This window comes from Ranitomeya imitator, chromosome 1, assembly GCF_032444005.1.
Source record: "Ranitomeya imitator isolate aRanImi1 chromosome 1, aRanImi1.pri, whole genome shotgun sequence".
Taxonomy (NCBI): Eukaryota; Metazoa; Chordata; class Amphibia; order Anura; family Dendrobatidae; genus Ranitomeya; species Ranitomeya imitator.
In genome coordinates this window covers 690,167,945-690,188,261 of record NC_091282.1, presented here as the reverse complement: position 1 = coordinate 690,188,261, position 20,317 = coordinate 690,167,945, and the positions used below count along the sequence as shown (strand labels likewise).

The following is a 20,317-nucleotide window of genomic DNA, read 5'->3' as shown; positions in this document are numbered from 1 at the left end:
AGAAATTCATGAATAGCTGGTTTTTGGTCACACTGCCTCACAAAAGTCAGAATAAAAAGCGATCAAAAAAATGTCACGTGCCCGAAAATGTTACCAATAAAAACAACAACTCGTCCCGCAAAAAACAAGACCTCACATGACTCTGTGGACCAAAATATGGAAAAATTATAGCTCTCAAAATGCCCCTTAGTTAGGGAAAAATAAAAAAAATTAAATGTACGAGTATAAGCCGAGATTTTCAGCCCAAAATTTTGGGCTGAAAGTGCCCCTCTCGGCTTATACTCGAGTCACGGTAGCGGTGGGGTCAGCGGGTGAGGGGGAGAGGGCGCTAAGGCATACTTACCTAGTCCTGACGCTCCCTCTGCCCATCCCACGGTCTTCGGTGCTGCAGCTCTTCCTGTCAGCGGTCACGTGGGACCGCTCATTAGAGAAATGAATACGCGGCTCCACCTCCCATAGGGGTGGAGCCACATATTCATTTCTCTAATCAGTGGTGTCAGTGACCGCTGATAGAGGAAGAGGCTGCGGCACCGAAGACCGTGGGACGGGCAGAGGGAGCCGGACGTCGGGACCAGGTAAGTATGTAATATTCACCTGTCCCCGTTCCAGCCGCCGGGCGCCGCTCCATCTTCCCGGCGTTGCTCCGCTCTGACTGTTCAGGTCAGAGGGCGCGATGATGCATATAGTGTGCGCGGCGCCCTCTGCCTGATCAGTCAGTGCGCAGAGACGCCGGGACCGGACGCTGGGAGCTGCAAGCAAGAGAGGTGAGTATGGCATTTTTTTTTATTGCAGCAGCAGCAATGGCACAGCTTTCTATGGCACAGCTATGGGGCAATACTGAACGGCGCAGAGCACTATATGGCAGCTATGGGGCAATACTGAACGGCGCAGAGCACTATATGGCAGCTATGGGGCAATACTGAACGGCGCAGAACACTATATGGCAGCTATGGGGCAATACTGAACGGCGCAGAGCACTATATGGCAGCTATGGGGCAATACTGAACGGCGCAGAGCACTATATGGCAGCTATGGGGAAATACTGAACGGCGCAGAGCACTATATGGCAGCTATGGGGCAATACTGAACGGCGCAGAGCACTATATGGCAGCTATGGGGCAATACTGAACGGCGCAGAGCACTATATGGCAGCTATGGGGCAATACTGAACGGCGCAGAGCACTATATGGCACATCTATGGGGCAATAAAGAACGGCACAGAGCACTATATGGCACAGCTATGGGACAGTAATGAACGGTGCAGAGCACTATATGGCACAGCTTTATATGGCACATCTATGGGGCAATGATGAACGGTGCAGAGCACTATATGGCACAGCTTTCTATGGCACATCTATGGGGCAATAATGAACAGTATGGAGCATTATTTATGGCACAGCTTTATATGGAGCATCTTATGGGGCAATAATGAACGGTGCAGAGCATTATATATGGCACAGCTTTATATGGAGCATCTATGGGGCCATAATGAACGGTATGGAGCATCTATTTTTATTTTTGAAATTCACCGGTAGCTGCTGCATTTCCTACCCTAGGCTTATACTCGAGTCAATAAGTTTTCCCAGTTTTTTGTGGCAAAATTAGGGAAGGGGGGGGGGGGGGGTCAGCTTATACTCGAGTATATACGGTATTTATTTCCATTTTCCCATTAGGGTTAGGGCTAGGTTTAGGGCTGGTGCTAGGGTTACATTTAAGATTGGGATTAGGGGTGTGTCAGGGTTAGGGGTGTGGTTGGGATTAGGGTCAGGGGTGTGCTGGAGTTAGGGGTGTGGTTAGGGTTGGGGGTGTGGTTGGGATTAGGGGTGTGTTTGGGTTTGGGTTTCAGTTAGAATTGGGGGTTTCCACTGTTTAGGCACATCAGGGCTGTCCAAACGCAACATGGCGTCCGATCTCAATTCCAGCCAATTCTGCATTGAAAAAGTAAAACAGTGCTCCTTCCCTTCCGAGCTCTCCCGTGCGCCCAAACAGGGGTTTAAATCAGCGCACTCAGGACAAATTGGACAACAACTTCTGGGGTCCAATTTCTCTTGTTACCCTTGGAAAAATAAAAATTTGGGGGGCTAAAAAAAATTTTTGTGGGACAAAAATGATTTTTTTTATTTTTACGGCTTTGCGTTATAAACTGTAGTGAAATACTTGGGGGTTCAAAGTTCTCACAACATATCTAGATAAGTTCCTTGAGGGGTCTAGTTTCCAATATGGGGTCACTTGTGGGGGGTTCTCTACTGTTTAGATACATTAGGGGCTCTGCAAACGCAATGTGACGCCTGCAGACAATTCCATCTGAGTCTGCATTCCAAATGGCGCTCTGAGCTTCCCTTCCGAGCTCTGCCATGAGCCCAAACGTTACCCTTCCCCCCCCCCCCCCACATATGGGGTATCAGCTTACTCAGGGCAAATTGGACAACAACTTTTGGGGTCCAATTTCTCCTTTTACCCTTGGGAAAAAATACAAAACTGGGGGCTAAAAAATAATTTGTGTGGAAAAAAAAAAAAATTTCCTGTGAAACACCTGAGGGGTTAATAAACTTCTTGAATGTGGTTTTGAGCACCTTGAGGGGTGCAGTCTTTAGAATGGTGTCACACTTGGGTATTTTCTATCATATAGACCCCTCAAAATGACTTCAAATGTGACGTGGTCCCTAAAAAAAAATGGTGTTGTAAAAATGAGAAATTGCTGGTCATCTTTTAACCCTTATAACTCCCTAACAAAAAAAATGTGTTTCCAAAATTGTGCTGACGTAAAGTAGACATGTGGGAAATGTTACCCATTAAGTGTTTTGTGTTATATATCTCTGTGAGTTAAGGGTATAAAAATTCAAAGTTGGAAAATTGAGAAATTTTCAAAATTTTCGCCAAATTTCCGTTTTTTCTCACAAATAAACACAGGTAATATCAAAGAAATTTTACCACTATCATGAAGTACAATATGTCACGAGAAAACAATGTCAGAATCACTGGGATCCACTGAAGCATTCCAGAGTTATAACCTCATAAAGGGACAGTGGTCAGAATTGTAAAAATTGGCCCAGTCATTAACGTGCAAACCACCCTCGGGGCTTAAGGGGTTAATAAAACACAGCTGGACTCCAATGAAGGAGTAGAACCATCTCAAGGAGGATCATAAGGAAATGGACAGCATGTGACAAATATGAGTGTCTGAACAAAGGGTCTGAATACCTATTACCATGTGATATTTCAGTTTTTTTTTTTTAATAAATTTGCAAAAATATCTACATTTCTGGGTTTTTTTTCAGTCAAGATGGGGTGCAGAGTGTACATTAATGAGAAAAAAAATGAACTTTTGAATTTACCAAATGGCTGCAATGAAACAAAATGAAAAATTTAAAGGGGTCTGAACACTTTCCGTACCCACTGTAAATTATGCATATAGAGTTATCTGCAAATGTTGATCTTTGATGCAATGGAATATTTTAAAAAAGCCTGATAAATATCTCTGGAAATGTTTAAAGGGACTCTGTCACCTGAATTTGGATGGAACAATTTTCAGCCATAGGGACGGGGTTTTCGGGTGTTTGATTCACCCTTTCCTTACCCGCTGGCTGCATGCTGGCTGCAATATTGGATTGAAGTTCATTCTCTGTCCTCCGTAGTACATGCCTGCACAAGGCAATCTTGCACAGCGCAGGCGTGTACTATGGACGACAGAGAATGAACTTCAATCCAATATTGCAGCAAGATGCAGCCAGCAGGTAAGGAAAGGGTGAATCAAACACCCGAAAACCCCGCCCCTATGACTGAAAATTGTTCCCTCCAAATTCAGGTGACAGAGTCCCTTTAACATTTAAGTACTTGTTTTAAATCGGATCATTTTTTTATTGTGAAAAATAAAAAGATATATTCACATTTTGATTTTGTTAAACAATCAAATCTAAATGGAACAAAAACACACAAATAAAAAAGAAAAAACGTCATTACAAACCAAATACAAAACATTTCACATTAACATTCATTCATAGGTATCATTTGCTTACTACTGTTTACATACAGGCTTACAAGTACACTTCTCAAAAAAATGAAGGGAACGCTCAAATAACACATCCTAGATCCGAATTAATTAAATATTCTTATTGAATACTTTGTTCTGCACAAAGATGAATGCGCTGACAACAAAATCACACAAAAATCATCAATGGAAATCAAAATGTATTAACCAAAATTATGCTCAATAGTGTGTGTGTGGCCTCTACGTGCCTGTATGACCTCCCTACAATGCCTGGGCATTCTCTTGATGAGGCAGCGGATGGTCTCCTGAGAGATCTCCTCCCAGACCTGGACTAAAACATCCGCCAACTCCTGGACAGTCTGTGGTGCAACGTGACGTTGGTGGATGGTGCGAGACATGATGTCCCAGATGTGTTCAATTGGATTCAGGTCTGGGAAACAGGCGGGCCAGTCCACAGCTTCAATGCCTTCATCTTGCAGGAACTGCTGACACACTCCAGCCACATGAGGCCTGGCATTGTCCTGCATTAGGAGGAACCCAGGGCCAACTGCACCAGCATATGGTCTCACAAGGGGTCTGGGGATCTCATCTCGGTACCTAATGGCAGTCAGGCTACCTCTGGTGAGCACATGGAGGGCTGTGCAGCCCTCCAAAGAAATGCCACCCCACACCATTACTGACCCACTGCCAAACCGGTCATGCTGAAGGATGTTGCAGGCAGCAGATCGCTCACCATGGTGTCTCCAGACTCTGTCATGTCTGTCACATGTGCTCAGTGTGAACCTACTTTCATCTGTGAAGAGCACAGGAGCGCCAGTGGCGAATTTGCCAATCCTGGCGTTCTGTGGCAAATGCCAAGCATCCTGCCCGGGGTTGGGCTGTGAGCACAACTTCCATCTGACCGTTTGTGCAGACAGATGCACATTTGTGGCCTGCGGGAGGTCATTTTGCAGGGCTCTGGCAGTGCTCTTGCTGTTCCTCCTTGCACAAAGGCTAAGGTAGCGGTCCTGCTGCTGGGTTTTTGCCCTCCTACGGCCACCTCCACGTCTCCTGGTGTACTGGCCTGTCTCCTAGTAGCGCCTCCAGCCTCTGGACACTACGCTGACAGACACAGCAAACCTTCTTGCCACAGCTCGCATTGATGTGCCATCCTTAACCCCTTTACCCCCAAGGGTGGTTTGCACGTTAATGACCGGGCCAATTTTTACAATTCTGACCACTGTCCCTTTGTGAGGTTATAACTCTGGAACGCTTCAACGGATCCCAGTGATTCTGACATTGTTTTCTCGTGACATATTGTACTTCATGACAATGGTAAAAATTCTTTGATAGTACCTGCGTTTATTTGTGAAAAAAACGGAAATTTGGCGAAAATTATGAAAATTTCGCAATTTTCCAACTTTGAATTTTTATGCAATTAAATCACAGAGATATGTCACACAGAATACTTAATAAGTAACATTTCCCACATGTCTACTTTACATCAGCACAATTTTGGAACCCAAATTTTTTTTTGTTAGGGAGTTATAAGGGTTAAAAGTTGACCAGCAATTTCTCATTTCTACAACACCATTTTTTTTTAGGGACCACATCTCATTTGAAGTCATTTTGAGGGGTCTATATGATAGAAAATACCCAAGTGTGACACCATTCTAAAAACTACACCCCTCAAGGTGCTCAAAACCATATTCAAGAAGTTTATTAACCCTTCTGGTGCTTAACAGGAATTTGTTGAATGTTTAAATAAAAATGAACATTTAACTTTTTTTCACAAAAAATTTAATTCAGCTCCAATTTGTTTAATTTTACCAAGGGTAACAGGAGAAAATAGACCCCAAACATTGTTGTACAATTTGTCCTCAGTACGACAATACCCCACATGTGGGGGTAAACCACTGTTTGGGCGCATGGCAGAGCTCGGAAGCGAAGGAGCGCCATTTGACTTTTCAATGCAAAATTGACTGGAATTGAGATGGGACGCCATGTTTCGTTTGGAGAGCCACTGATGTGCCTAAACATTGAAACCCCCCACAAGTGACACCATTTTGGAAAGTATACCCCCTAAGGAACTTATCTAGAGGTGTGGTGAGCACTTTGACCCACCAAGTGCTTCACAGAAGTTTATAATGCAGAGCCGTAAAAATAAAACAAAACAGGATTTTTGGTTGCTTACCGTAAAATCTGTTTCTTGGAGCCTCCATTGGGGGACACAGGAACCATGGGTGTATGCTGCTGCCACTAGGAGGCTGACACTATGCAAATAAAAAAATTAGCTCCTCCTCTGCAGTGTACACCCCACCGACTGGCATTAAACTCTTCAGTTAGTGAGAAAGCAGTAGGAGAAAGAACAAGGTTGAAAAACCATAACCACAAACTTGAGAACTGTAAACGTGAGAACAGTCAGAGAACATATAACAAAAACATTGGGAGGGTGCTGTGTCCCCCAATGGAGGCTCCAAGAAACAGATTTTACGGTAAGCAACCAAAAATCCTGTTTTCTTTATCGCCTCTCATTGGGGGACACAGGAACCATGGGACGTCCCAAAGCAGTCCCAAGGGCGGGAAAACAGACTTCCATCAGGTCAGAGGACTCACCACTGCCGCCTGCAGGATCCTTCTGCCTAGGCTGGCGTCCGCCGATGCGTAGGTATGGACCTTGTAAAATTTGGCGAACGTGTGGATGGAAGACCAAGTTGCCGCTTTGCAAAGCTGTAGGGCGGAAGCCCTGTGGTGCACCGCCCAGGAGGCGCCGACTGCCCGGGTAGAGTGAGCCTTAATCCCAGGAGGGGGCACTCTGTTCTTGACCCGGTAAGCCTCCAAAATTGCCGTTCTGATCCAGCGAGCAATAGTCGCTTTAGAAGCCGGCTGGCCTCTGCGCGTGCCATCAGGAATGACGAAAAATGAATCCGTCTTCCGGAAAGAGGATGTTCTATCCAGATAAATCCTCACTGCCCTGACTAGGTCCAGCTTGTTCAACGATCGCTCCAGAGGATGAGTCGGAGCTGGACAAAAGGAAGGTAGAACGATGTCCTCGTTGAGGTGGAAGGTGGAAACCACCTTAGGAAGAAAAGAAGGTGGAGGTCGGAAGACCACCTTGTCCTGGTGAATGACCAAAAACGGAGGGCGGCAAGACAGTGCCGCCAGCTCGGAAACGCGGCGAATGGACGTGATGGCCACAAGAAAGGCCACCTTCCAAGATAAAACTGATAGAGGAATCTCCCTAAGAGGTTCAAAGGGAGAAACCTTCAAAACGTCCAGTACCAGGTTTAGGTCCCATGCCTCCACAGGGGCCCTGTACGGCGGGACGGCGTGGGCTACCCCCTGAAAGAAGGTCTTAACCTGTGGCCGAGAGGCCAAGGTCTTCTGAAAGAGGATGGAAAGCGCAGAGACCTGACCCTTCAGGGAACTAAGAGCCAGGCCCGAATCCAGTCCTGCCTGAAGGAAGGCCAAAAGAGAAGGCAGGGAAAAAACCATAGGCGGCACGCGGTTGGACTCGCACCAACGGAAGTAGGCCTTCCAGGTGCGGTAGTAGATCCTGGAAGACGAAGGCTTCCGAGCCTGAATCATGGTGTGAATGACCCGGTCCGAAAGGCCGGACGCTCTTAGAACCGCGGTCTCAACAGCCACGCCGTTAAACTGAGCGACCGAGAATTCGGGTGGCAGATAGGACCCTGGGACAGCAGATCGGGCCTGTCTGGAAGGCGCCAGGGAGCGTCCGCGAGAAGGTTGACGAGCTCCGCGAACCAAGCTCTCCTGGGCCAATCCGGGGCGATCAGGATGACCGGCACCCCTTCCGCTTTGATCTTCTTCAACAGTTTGGGAAGTAATGGAAGGGGTGGGAACAGATAGGGCATCTCGAACTGTGACCAAGGAATGGCCAGAGCATCGACGCCCACTGCGAGAGGATCGCGTGACCTGGAGACGAATTGTGGAACCTTCCTGTTGATCCGAGACGCCGTGAGATCCACATCCGGAGTTCCCCATCGAAGACAAATCTGATGGAAGACCTCCGGATGCAGGGACCATTCCCCCGCCGCGAGACCCTCGCGGCTGAGGAAGTCGGCGGCCCAGTTTTCTACGCCGGGGATATGCACCGCGGATATCACCGGAACCGTTGCCTCTGCCCAAAGGAGGATCTTGGACACCTCGGCAAGGGCCAAGGAGCTCCGAGTCCCCCCCTGATGGTTGACATATGCCACAGCCGTGGCATTGTCCGTCTGGATCCGGACTGGAAGGCCCCTGAGAATCCTTTCCCAATGGCGGAGGGACAGAAAGATGGCCCGAATTTCGAGGACGTTGATCGGCAGCGCGGACTCCTGTAGCGACCAACGGCCCTGAACCGTCAGGTGGCGAAAAACCGCACCCCAGCCGATCAGGCTGGCATCCGTTGTCACCACCTGCCAGTGAACCGGAAGGAAGGACCTGCCCTGGGAGATGAGAGGAGACGTCAGCCACCAGTTGAGAGACCGCTTGACCCGAAAGGAGAGTCTGATCGGCCGATCCAGGGAGAAGACCGACCTGTCCCACTGAGACAGAATGGCTTGCTGAAGGGGTCGAGAATGGAATTGGGCGAAGGGAATCGCTTCCAAGGTAGCTACCATCCTCCCCAGAACCTTCATGGCCGATCGGAGGGAGGGAGGCCGAGGACCCTGGAGCAAGAGAATGTCCCGACAAAGGGTGGATCTCTTGTCCTTGGGAAGGAAGACTCTGGACTGACGAGTGTCGAAGAGCATGCCCAGAAAGATGATGCGCTGAGAAGGAATAAGGCAGGACTTCTTCCGGTTGACCAGCCATCCGAAACGGGATAAGGTGTCGAGAACAATGGACAAGCTTTCGTGGGCCTGAGCAAAGGACGGAGCCTTGATGAGGATGTCGTCGAGGTATGGAAACAGAACCAAGCCTCTGACTCTCAAAATGGCCATCAGCGCCGCCATGATTTTCGTGAACACCCTTGGCGCGGTTGCGAGACCGAACGGCAGGGCGACAAACTGAAAATGATCTTGTTGCACTGCGAAGCGCAGGAAACGGTGATGTCCGGGAAATATTGGAACATGTAGGTAGGCGTCCTGGATATCTATAGAGCATAGAAATTCCTGAGCCTCCATGGAAGCAATTACTGAACGAAGGGATTCCATCCTGAAGTGTCTCACGCGAACCCTCCTGTTCAACAATTTGAGGTCCAGAATGGGACGAACCTTGCCGTCTTTTTTCGGTACCACAAAGAGGTTCGAGTAGAAACCCGTGTACCGTTCCTTTTCTGGGACGGGAACGATTACCCCGGATTTGAGCAGAGAAGCGATGGCTGCGAAGAAGCCCGGAACCAAAGCGGGATCTTTTGGAGGACGAGATTGGAAGAAACGATCTCTGGGTCGGGAGGCGAACTCTATTTTGTATCCCGAAGACACAACTTCCCTGACCCATGCATCCTCTACTGCGGAAATCCAGACGTCCCTGAAACGGAGAAGACGGCCCCCCAACCTGGGAGTTGGGCTGGAGTCTTGCCGAGAGTCATGCGGAAGTGGATCTTCCAGTCCTGGGCCTGGACGATCTACCCTGGGAATAGCGAGGACGCCAGGACGGAGTGGGCCTGAAGGACACCGCCTTCTTCTCTTGACGTGCCTGTGGCCTCTGTTGCTGCTGGGAAAAGGAGTTTGACGCAGCGAAGCGACGAAAAGGCCGGAACGAGCGAAACTGCCGTCTAGGAGGAGGGCGACGAGGTTTAGCCTGGGGGAGAAGGGAACTTGTGCCCCCAGTGGCGTCCTTAATGATCTGGTCCAGCTGGGAACCAAAGAGACGAGAGCCCTGGAAGGGCAGACTAGTGAGGGACTTTTTGGAGGACAAGTCCGCCTGCCAGGCCTTGAGCCAAACGGTCCGGCGGATGGCAACGGCATTGCTGGAAGCCTGAGCCGCACAAGACGCGACATCCAGGGAGGCGGAAACCAGGTATTCACCAGCGTGGGAAATCTGGTTGGCAAGTTCCGCTAATTGCGCGGGAGGAGCCCCGTCCAGGATACCTCGCCGCAGATCCTTGGCCCATTTTGAGATGGATTTTGAGGCCCAAGTGGAAGCAAAGGCCGGGCATAGCGCTGCTGAAGCCGCTTCGAAGGCAGATTTTGCGAAGGATTCTATAACTCTGTCGTTAGAGTCCTTCAGAGACGCTCCGCCGGACAGTGGGAGCACCGTGTTGGTGGACAGCCTGGACACAGGTGGATCCACCGAGGGAGAGACCGTCCAATTGGCGGTAAGATCTGGTGAAAAAGGATATAACACCCCCAGGCGTTTTCCCCTCTGAAAACGTCTGGTCGGATTCTCTCTCTCTCTGGTCAGGATTTCCTCGAATTCAGGATGAGGGGCAAAAAATCTTGAAGGTGGTTTGGCCCGTCTAAACGAAACCGCCTGATCTGCGGGTTCCGTAGAGGGATCCTTAATGCCGCAGGTTTGGTTTATAGCCCGAATGAGGTTCTGGACCGACTCACTCATGGTGGCGATTTGGCTAGGATCCAACTCCGACATCTCCTCTGAGGGCGCATCAGATAAAGCCTCGCCTGACTCAGGGGAGGAGGAACGGTGCGACACCAACCGCGGGGGAGGGCCGTGCGGCGAGATGGAACGCGAAGAGGACTCAGACCGACGTTGCTGTCTGGACCTTTTGTGGCTAATCAAGGAGGGCTCGGGCGGCGGTTCCTGCGACCCGCTGGCCACTGCAGGGGTCTGCAGGGGTAACCGATCCAGCGCGGACACCAGGGTTTGAGACACCCGTGTTAAATCGGCCACCGATTGTGACAGAGAAGCGGCCCAGCCTGGGATGGGGGGATCACTCTCGGGCGGAACAGCCGGGGGATCCTGGGCGGTGGGAACAATCGGGTTGCTGCAGGACTGACACAGCGGGGAGGACTGACCTGAGGGAAGTTTGCTGTTACAGGACGAACATGCAAAGTACGTGACTAAGGCAGAAGATGAAGAGGTAGGGGGACGAGAGCGGCCCCCTTTAGAGGTAGACATTTTTAGGGACCCTGAAGATGCCAGTGGGTTAGGGGACAGTGGGCAGAGGGGGGTGTCAGTCTGCAGTGCAGCTACTCACGGACCCGGTCCTGGAAGATGTCCCACTTGTCCTCGGCGGAGAACTTCCCTGAGGTGCTGATTCTGCGATGCTGAGCCACAGAAGATGCGAGTGCTGCTGCTGTGAGAAGCGGTGCACACCGGCCGAGGGACCCACGAGGAAGGGGGTGGAGCCAGACGCAGAGGCGCCGGTGGGCAGGGCGCAGTATGTCGGGCGGGAAAGAAGCCCGCCCGCAGAACCGGAAGTGAGGAGCCGAGAAACCGGAAGTAGGCCCCGGCGTAAGCCGGGACCTAAATTAGAGACCGGCGCCGCCGGAGAAGGGAACCGCGGCGCCGGAGCAGCGCGCCGCAGAGTCCGAGAAGAGCGACAGTCCGCCAAGGCTGCCCGAACGGAACCGGCGGGGCCGCGGCGCCAGAGGCAGGCCCCGGCAGAAGCCGGGATCCAAACTAGAGGCCGGCGCCGCCGGAAAATCGCGGCGCCGGAGAATCGCGGCGCCGGAGCGTCGCCAGAGGATCGCGGCGCCGGAGCGCCGCCTGAGAATAGCGGCGCCGGAGCGCCGCTGGAGAGTGGCGGCGTCGGAGCGCCGCAGAAAGCAAGCGGCACGGCACCCTGCCAAGGACGCCGTGCAGACACAGGACACACCGCGGCCGCCGAGAAGCGAGACCGCAAGGGGGAGCGGCGCGGCAGCCCGCCAGGCCGAGACTCCACAAGGGAGACACCGTGGCTGTGCGGCCGCCAATGAAGGAGAGCCCCGGAGGAAAATGAGCCACAGCCCCCGTGGCTGTCCCTGGGATCCCCCCAAAACAAACGCCATGAGGGAGGACCGGGGGACATCTGGAGAAAAGATCCCGGGGGAATGGAGAGCCCGCCAGGGGGAAATACTCACCTAAACATCCCACGCCGTTACTAACCTGAGGGGAATGAGACGTCCACGGAGCTGTGATGGACGTCCTCGTCTCCTCCGACCGACAGGCTCTGGTAGGCGAGTGGGTGGGGGACGGAGCCAGGACCGGACTTCTGAGCACGCTTCTGTGCTAGGATCTTGGTCCTGGAGAGGGATCTATGAGGATACGGGGTGGCAGTACACGCCGTACTCATAGTCCGTATTGTGGGACTACAGGCGTGACTGCTCACCCTGTATCCCTCTGGAAGAAAACCTGAAAAGAAACGACGCACATTGAGGTAGATAAGGGTCTAATGAAAGACCCGTGTCCACCTCCTACTGACACTAAGCTAAACTGAAGAGTTTAATGCCAGTCGGTGGGGTGTACACTGCAGAGGAGGAGCTAATTTTTTTATTTGCATAGTGTCAGCCTCCTAGTGGCAGCAGCATACACCCATGGTTCCTGTGTCCCCCAATGAGAGGCGATAAAGAAAACATTTTTCCCACAAAAATTATTTTTTTAGCCCCCAGTTTTGTATTTTCCCGAAGGTAAGAGGAGAAATTTGACCCCAAAAGTTGTTGTACAATTTGTCCTGAGTACGCTGATACCACATATGTTGGGGGGAACCACTGTTTGGGCGCATGGGAGGGCTCGGAAGGGAAGGAGTGCCATTTGGAATGCAGACTTAGATGGAATGGTCTGCAGGCGTCACATTGCGTTTGCAGAACCCCTAATGTACCTAAACAGTAGAAATCCCCCACAAGTGACCCCATATTGGAAACTAGACCCCCATGGAACTTATCTAGATGTGTTGTGAGAACTTTGAACCCCCAAGTGTTTCACTACAGTTTATAACGCAGAGCCGTGAAAATAAAAAATCTTTTTTTTTTCCCCCCCCCAAAATTATTTTTTAGCCCCCAGTTTTGTATTTTCCCAAGGGTAACGGGAGAAATTGGACCCCAAAAGTTGTTGTCCTATTTGTCCTGAGTACACTGATACTACATATGTTGGGGTAAACCCCTGTTTGGGCACACGGGAGAGCTCGGAAGGGAAGAAGCACTGTTTTACTTTTTCAACGCAGAATTGGCTGGAATTGAGATCGGACGCCATGTCGCGTTTGGAGAGCCCCTGATGTGCCTAAACAGTGGAAACCCCCCAATTATAACTGAAACCCTAATCCAAACACACCCCTAACCCTAATCCCAACAGTAACCCTAACCACACCTCTAACCCTGACACACCCCTAACCCTAATCCCAACCCTATTCCAAACTGTAAATGTAATCTAAACCCTAACTTTAGCCCCAACCCTAACTGTAGCCTTAACCCTAGCCCTAACCCTAGCCCAAACCCTAGCCCAAACCCTAGCCCAAACCCTAGCCCAAACCCTAGCCCAAACCCTAGCCCAAACCCTAGCCCAAACCCTAGCCCAAACCCTAGCCCAAACCCTAGCCCAAACCCTAGCCCAAACCCTAGCCCAAACCCTAGCCCAAACCCTAGCCCAAACCCTAGCCCAAACCCTAGCCCAAACCCTAGCCCAAACCCTAGCCCAAACCCTAGCCCAAACCCTAGCCCAAACCCTAGCCCAAACCCTAGCCCAAACGGAAATAAATACATTTTTTTAATTTTTCCCTAACTAAGGGGGTGATGAAGGGGGGTTTGATTTACTTTTATAGCGGGTTTTTTAGCGGATTTTTATGATTGGCAGCCGTCACACACTGAAAGACGCTTTTTATTGCAAAAAATATTTTTTGCGTTACCACATTTTGAGAGCTATAATTTTTCCATATTTTGGTTCACAGAGTCATGTGAGGTCTTGTTTTTTGCGGGACGAGTTGACGTTTTTATTGGTAACATTTTCGGGCACGTTACATTTTTTGATCGCTTTTTATTCCGATTTTTGTGAGGCAGAATTACCAAAAACCAGCTATTCATGAATTTCTTTTGGGGGAGGCGTTTATACCGTTCCGAGTTTGGTAAAATTGATAAATCAGTTTTATTCTTCGGGTCAGTACGATTACAGCGACACCTCATTTATATCATTTTTTTATGTTTTGGCGCTTTTATACGATAAAAACTATTTTATAGAAAAAATAATTATTTTTGCATCGCTTTATTCTCAGGACTATAACTTTTTTTTTTTGCTGATGATGCTGTATGGTGGCTCGTTTTTTGCGGGACAAGACGCTTTCAGCGGTATCATGGTTATTTATATCTGTCTTTTTGATCGCGTGTTATTCCACTTTTTGTTCGGCGGTATGATAAAGCGTTGTTTTTTGCCTCTTTTTTTTCTTTCTTACGGTGTTTACTGAAGGGGTTAACTAGTGGGCCAGTTTTATAGGTCGGGCCGTTACGGACGCGGCGATACTAAATATGTGTACTTTTATTGTTTTTTTTTTATTTAGATAAAGAAATGTATTTAGGGGAATAATATTTTTTTTTTTTTGTTCATTATTTAGGAATATTTTTTTTTTTTTTTTTACACATTTTTTAAAAATTTTTTTTACTTTTTTACATTGTCCCAGGGGGGGACATCACAGATCAGTGATCTGACAGTGTGCACAGCACTCTGTCAGATCACCGATCTGAGAGCAATGCAGGCTGCTTCACAGTGCCTGCTTTGAGCAGGCTCTGTGAAGCCACCTCCCCTCCCTGCAGGACCCGGATCCGCGGCCATCTTGGATCCGGGCCTGGAACAAGCAGGGAGGGAGGTAAGACCCTCGCAGCAACGCGACCACATCGCGTTGCTGCGGGGGGCTCAGGGAAGCCCGCAGGGAGCCCCCTCCCTGCGGGAAGCTTCCCTATACCGCCGGCACATCGCGATCATCTTTGATCGCGGTGTGCCAGGGGTTAATGTGACGGGAGCGGTCCGTGACCGCTCCTGGCACATAGTGCCGGATGTCAGCTGCGATAAACAGCTGACACCCGACCGCGATCGGCGGCGCTCCCCCCGTGAGCGCCGCCGATCGCGCTGGACGTACTATCCCGTCCGTGGTCATGGGGGCCCACCCCACCTCGACGGGATAGTACGTCCGATGTCAGAAAGGGGTTAATGAGCTGCACTACCTGAGCCACTTGTGTGGGTTGTAGAGTCCGTCTCATGCTACCACAAGTGTGAAAGCACAACCAACATTCAAAAGTGACCAAAACATCAGCCAGAAAGCATTGGTACTGAGATGTGGTCTGTGGTCCCCACCTGCACAACCACTCCTTTATTGAGTGTGCCTTGATAGTTGCCAATAATTTCCATCTGTTGTCTATTCCATTTGCACAACAGCATGTGAAATTGATTGTCAGACAGTGTTGCTTCCTAAGTGGACAGTTTGATTTCACAAAAGTTTAATTTACTTGGGAGTTACATTCTGTTTAAGTGTTCCTTTTATTTTTTTGAGTAGTGTATAAATGAATACCATGTGACTGCTAACATTTCAGTACTTTTACTACTAATGACACGATTTAGTGGGACACCATCAGCATAAAATGACCTACTTTTAAAATCAGGTTTCAGTGCCAATTGTTTTTTCCCCACATACAATATTAAAATAACATTTTTTAGTATTCGCATTAAAAACATCTTACAATTTTTCACGTTGGCCACTGGGGCTTTTTAGAGACTAACTTTCTGTTTCAGGAAACAATACATGTATAGCCACAATGGTCAGATCCCAACCCTATTTTTCGTACTGAAGTATCCAATGAACATGTGCAAAGATCATTAGGAACGGAGGGGGCACAGGATGAGCTCTGACATCACCTATTGTGATCGGTGGATCCTGTGTATAGAGACGTTACCGGTCATTGTCATCCTGCCTCTACTACGAAAGCTGAACATTTTTCCCATATTGACAAGAAATATATATGAACCTCACAATTCACAATTGCCACAGTGAAAATTATCAGATGACTAAATTGTGTTTTGCTTGTTTTTCTTTTTTAATTAAGATTGTGATATGGAGAGGAAAGAAGGCAAACATTATTCTAAAATAAACTGAACACAAAAATCCTGATTTAAAGAGTAGGTCCTTTCTTCATGATGGCTTCCCTTTAAAGGGAATCTGTCAGCAGGTTATTGCTACCTCATCCGAGAGCAACATGATGTAGGAAAAGAGACCCTGATTCCAGCGATATATCACTTGGTTTAACTGGGTGCAGCAGTTGTAACAGAGTTTCAAGATTTAGCAATGCAGCAGAGCTGAGAAAGCTAACCCAGAGAGCGGGTCTCTCATTGCGGGCATCGGGCAGGTTCAGAAGGCCATCAGACTGCAGATTAATCCCATATCTGCAGGTTAATAGAGTTTTTTTTTTTTCTTTTTCACATGACTGGTTCCCTTTAACTATCTGAATTTGGAATGCTTTATCATGGGTTCAAAAGTATCGGAGACTCTTCCTCTGGTTTGCAATTGTCTCACCACTTCATCACGCACAGCCTTTCGTGTATGTTTATACTGGGTGTATAAAAAGGTCTGGATGCAATGAAATCAAGTAATCTAAAACAAAGTATCACCACATACCGTTCTGGAATATGGATTCCCATGCAGAGCATCTCCTTCTGGAACTTCTCTTTATTATTGCATACTGTACACCGGAAGAAAAATAATCCAGCGCTCAGAGCTTGATGCTGAAATAGGAATAAAGGTGGAGGAGGAGGAAGAGAGGAGCTTTTAACGCTGGCACTACATAAACTGGATGGGGGAATAATGTGGGGTAAATCTCTAGGAGTTTAAATAAGACAGTTGTGATTTAGGAGGGATATTTTGGATAAGAACATTAAAATACCTGTAGGCAGTCTCTATGATACCAAGATGTCTTGCAACAAGGTCCTCGTATTACGTGGTAAGAAGGGACATGGTCAACATTCTCCAGGCAAATTGTGCATGGAGAAGACCCGTTACTTTGTCTGGAGAGGGCTTTCTGTACTGGTCGATGTTCCCAACAGTAGGACCTTTAAGATTAAAATCAGTGATGGCAAATATATCTTCACAGAAAACAAAAAGAATAGAGCCAGGGATAAGAGATCCACACTAATAAGAATTCATGCCAGGAAAATGCCAGGGTTCGGCGTGCTGCACTGCCCCTATGTGTATATATTGGATAGAGGTTTACTACAGACACTTCCAGAATAAGTAGCACTTTGCTTTATAAACGAAAAGGCGACTAGTGATGAGTTAACGTGTTTGGATAAGGTGTTATCCGAGCATGCTCGGGTACTAACCAAGTGTTTTCGGCGTGCTAGAATAATATGTCCATGCATGTAGAAAAGCCGCGGAGACACCATCACGTGTTTCTCAACGCAAGCAATAAATAGCCAGGTCTTTAACCGGGAAGGGCAGCATCCAAAAAGGAAAACCACCTATGCCAAAACATGGTATCCATCCACAGACAGCTGTTTCGGGGTATTTGCCCCTCATCAGTGTGGAGTAGGAAACTGGCTATTAGGAGCAGTGCCTAGTAAAAGGACTATAAACATGCAAATGCATGTAGAAAAGCCGCAGAGACACCATCTGTGGATGGATACCATGTTTTGGCATAGGTATTTTTCCTTTTTGGATGCTGCCCTTCCCGTGGTTGTTCCTTCCCGGTGAAAGACCTGGCTATTTATTGCTTGCGTTGAGAAACACGTGATGGTGTCTCCGCAGCTTTTCTACATGCCTTTGCATATTTCCCATAAGGGATGGGAGCAGTGTTCTGGATCACTGCCTTGAGAAACACGTGATGGTGTCTCCGCGGTGTTGGATGTTTTGATCTCCCCAAGGTCATTCATCCTTATGTTTATAGAATAATATGTCCGACACCCCGCACCTGTAAGTCTTGCGGCTGAAGTAGTAACATGAAACGCGCGTCGGGGTGAGGGACTCAGGACAGGATGGCACTACTCTCCATTGGATTAACTTTTTGTTAATTAGGTAAGTATACACACTATATGCCCACTACCAAATGCATATCTAGGATAACTATTGTATAATGGGGTAATATGTCTATTGCTAAAGTTATTAATTCTACCTTTTGTGGACATATGGACTGTTTAAGTCCTTGTTCTGTGTCCCGCTCTGTTGAGGTATCTTATTTTATTTATACTCTAATGAAATTATACATTCTTACCATCTTATGTGTGGTAGTCAGTCACTCTATATATCCAATCAGTGAATTTTTGGCTGTGATAATGGTTGATCTGTATTTATTCTGAAAGTGCCGATAGTAGTCATCTATCCAATATACAGGTTGGAGCAGCACAGCAGGCCTAGACCTGGCATTTTCTTGCCACGAACTCCTATTGACCAGATGAACGATTGCCCTATGAAGCACTTTCCCCATTCAGGACTTGTAGATCCCCACATTTCTGACAGGCACTCAAGTGACAGAAATAGACATAAGTTAATGATGGAACAAATAGAAAACATTGATAAGCTTTTTATTATTGGCTAGTGAAGCCCCATGTACAAATGATAAAGATGGGAATAATCAGATAGTCAGGTGGGAAGAGAGGTTCAAGAAACCAGATTTGTGATGACCACAACAACAGTATCTTTATAAAAAAAAACAAAAAAAAACAAAAACACATAATCCAGTAAGGCTACTTTCACACATCAGGTTTTCAGTGTCAGGCTAAATCCGGCGAATGTTGGAAAAACTGGCTCCGGCGCAGATTGTGAAAAACTGATGCGACGAATCCGTTTCTTTGACGGATCCGGCTAGCCTATCTAGATTATTGGATAAAAAAAAATTTTGGAGCATGCTCAGTTTAAAAAACCGGATCAGGCCGCCGGATCTGCCTTTTTCCAGATCCGGCACCTTCCGGCTCCCATTCTAGCAAACAGGCTTCAGGCTTTTTCGCCGGAGACAAAAAACGTTGCAGTGGACGTTTTTTCAAGAAACCGGAAGCGGCAGATTTGCTGGATCCGGCGAAAACCGGACGAAACGCAATGTCATCCGATGTAATCCAGCACTAATACAATTCTATGGGAAAAAAACCTGATCCGGCGGCAACATTCGCCTGATCCGGTTTTTTGAAATTTAGCCGGATTTAGCCTCACGACAAACACCTGATGTGTGAAAGTAGCCTTAAGGGTACACCGCCCCATGACTTATCATACAGCGGAGATGTTTTGTGCTGCTTAGCACAGCAGGACATCTATATTGATGGATCTTTTTACCATCAACTAGTGGTAATAAAGAAGGGGCAGCCTGAACAGAGTGGCCAGACACACAATTGAAATCTGAGCCAATTAATGGACCCGTGACGTGATTCATGCTGCCCAAGCTATAGGCAGCATCAATCGGAGCCTGCACGATGGCGGCCAGGTGTTTTGCTCACCAAATCTCCGGCTCCATTTGTGCACATTGGGGGAGACTTGTCAATGAAAGCAAGCGATGTTGTGAGAAGAGAGCCAGGGTTGGACTTGTTTCGTCTATTTCTATGCTCCCCATCTGGATCTGAAACTCTGGAGCGTTTCAATTAAAAACCATACCTGGATGCAATCGTGCAGACGACCTCTGATCATGCTGCTCACGGTGTGGAGTAAGCGCAGAGGAACGGATGTAAAAGGCGGCTGAGAGAGGCTGGGGAAGGGGATCAAATATTCTTCACCTATCTGGTAGTGGCATGACAAATATCTGATATGGAAAACCCTTAGATCTTACTAATACTCCAAACCATTTTGTTTAGCAATATTAATAAAATTAATTTTCCAGTGAAAGGATATGGGATATGGCACAAGATGTTATGCTGAGCAATGCTCTTATGCTGGCAATGTCAAATTTACATGACAGATTGTTAGTCCAGGGGATGATACGTCTCGTAAGCTTGCCAATTAATCTTAAGAAATAAATGTAAGAAGCAAGAAATTACCTGAACGTGTCCATGAATTGGAAAATGCACTGCTTTTCTATCCCACAAGGAAAATGATAACCACGTTTGCAACGAGGAAACACACAGCCGATGGATGCGCCGTTTCTTTTACAAACATGGCATTTCTAGGAAAAAAGAAAAATGGTAATCACAGAGAAATTAACAGTGCCATTTAACTGACAACCGGCAGACAATGTGAATGCTACACAATGACCCGTGAACACTGATAGGTAAGGTCTGAGGAGTTCAGCGAGCCCCTCTGGCTATACTTCGATAGATTTCATAATAATAATAATTATTATTATTTATATAATGCCAACATATTCCGCAGCACTTTACAGTTTAACAGTTTCAAACACAATAGTCATAAGTAACAATGTTAACAATATAATAATTAAAGCAAAATAAGACGACCCTGCTCGTGAGAGCTTACAATCTACAATGAGGTGGGGGAGATACAAAGTGCAGGTGTGTATTTACAATGATTTATTTACAATGATGGTCCAGCCATCTTCAGGGGGTGGGGGATAGATAAAGAAA

At 47.8% G+C, this 20,317-nt stretch overlaps 1 protein-coding gene across 1 annotated transcript in view; it reads right to left on the bottom strand.

Moving 5' to 3' along the window:
• G2E3 (G2/M-phase specific E3 ubiquitin protein ligase) overlaps window positions 1-20,317 on the bottom strand; it is a 96,277-nt gene that overhangs the window by 51,340 nt on the left and 24,620 nt on the right. Inside the window, exons 5-7 of the mRNA XM_069730251.1 lie at window positions 19,778-19,902; window positions 16,708-16,873; window positions 16,443-16,549 (exon numbers count right to left, since the gene is read on the bottom strand). Coding sequence (XP_069586352.1) covers window positions 16,443-16,549; window positions 16,708-16,873; window positions 19,778-19,902 — 398 coding nt within the window. The remainder of the gene's footprint in view (window positions 1-16,442; window positions 16,550-16,707; window positions 16,874-19,777; window positions 19,903-20,317) is intronic.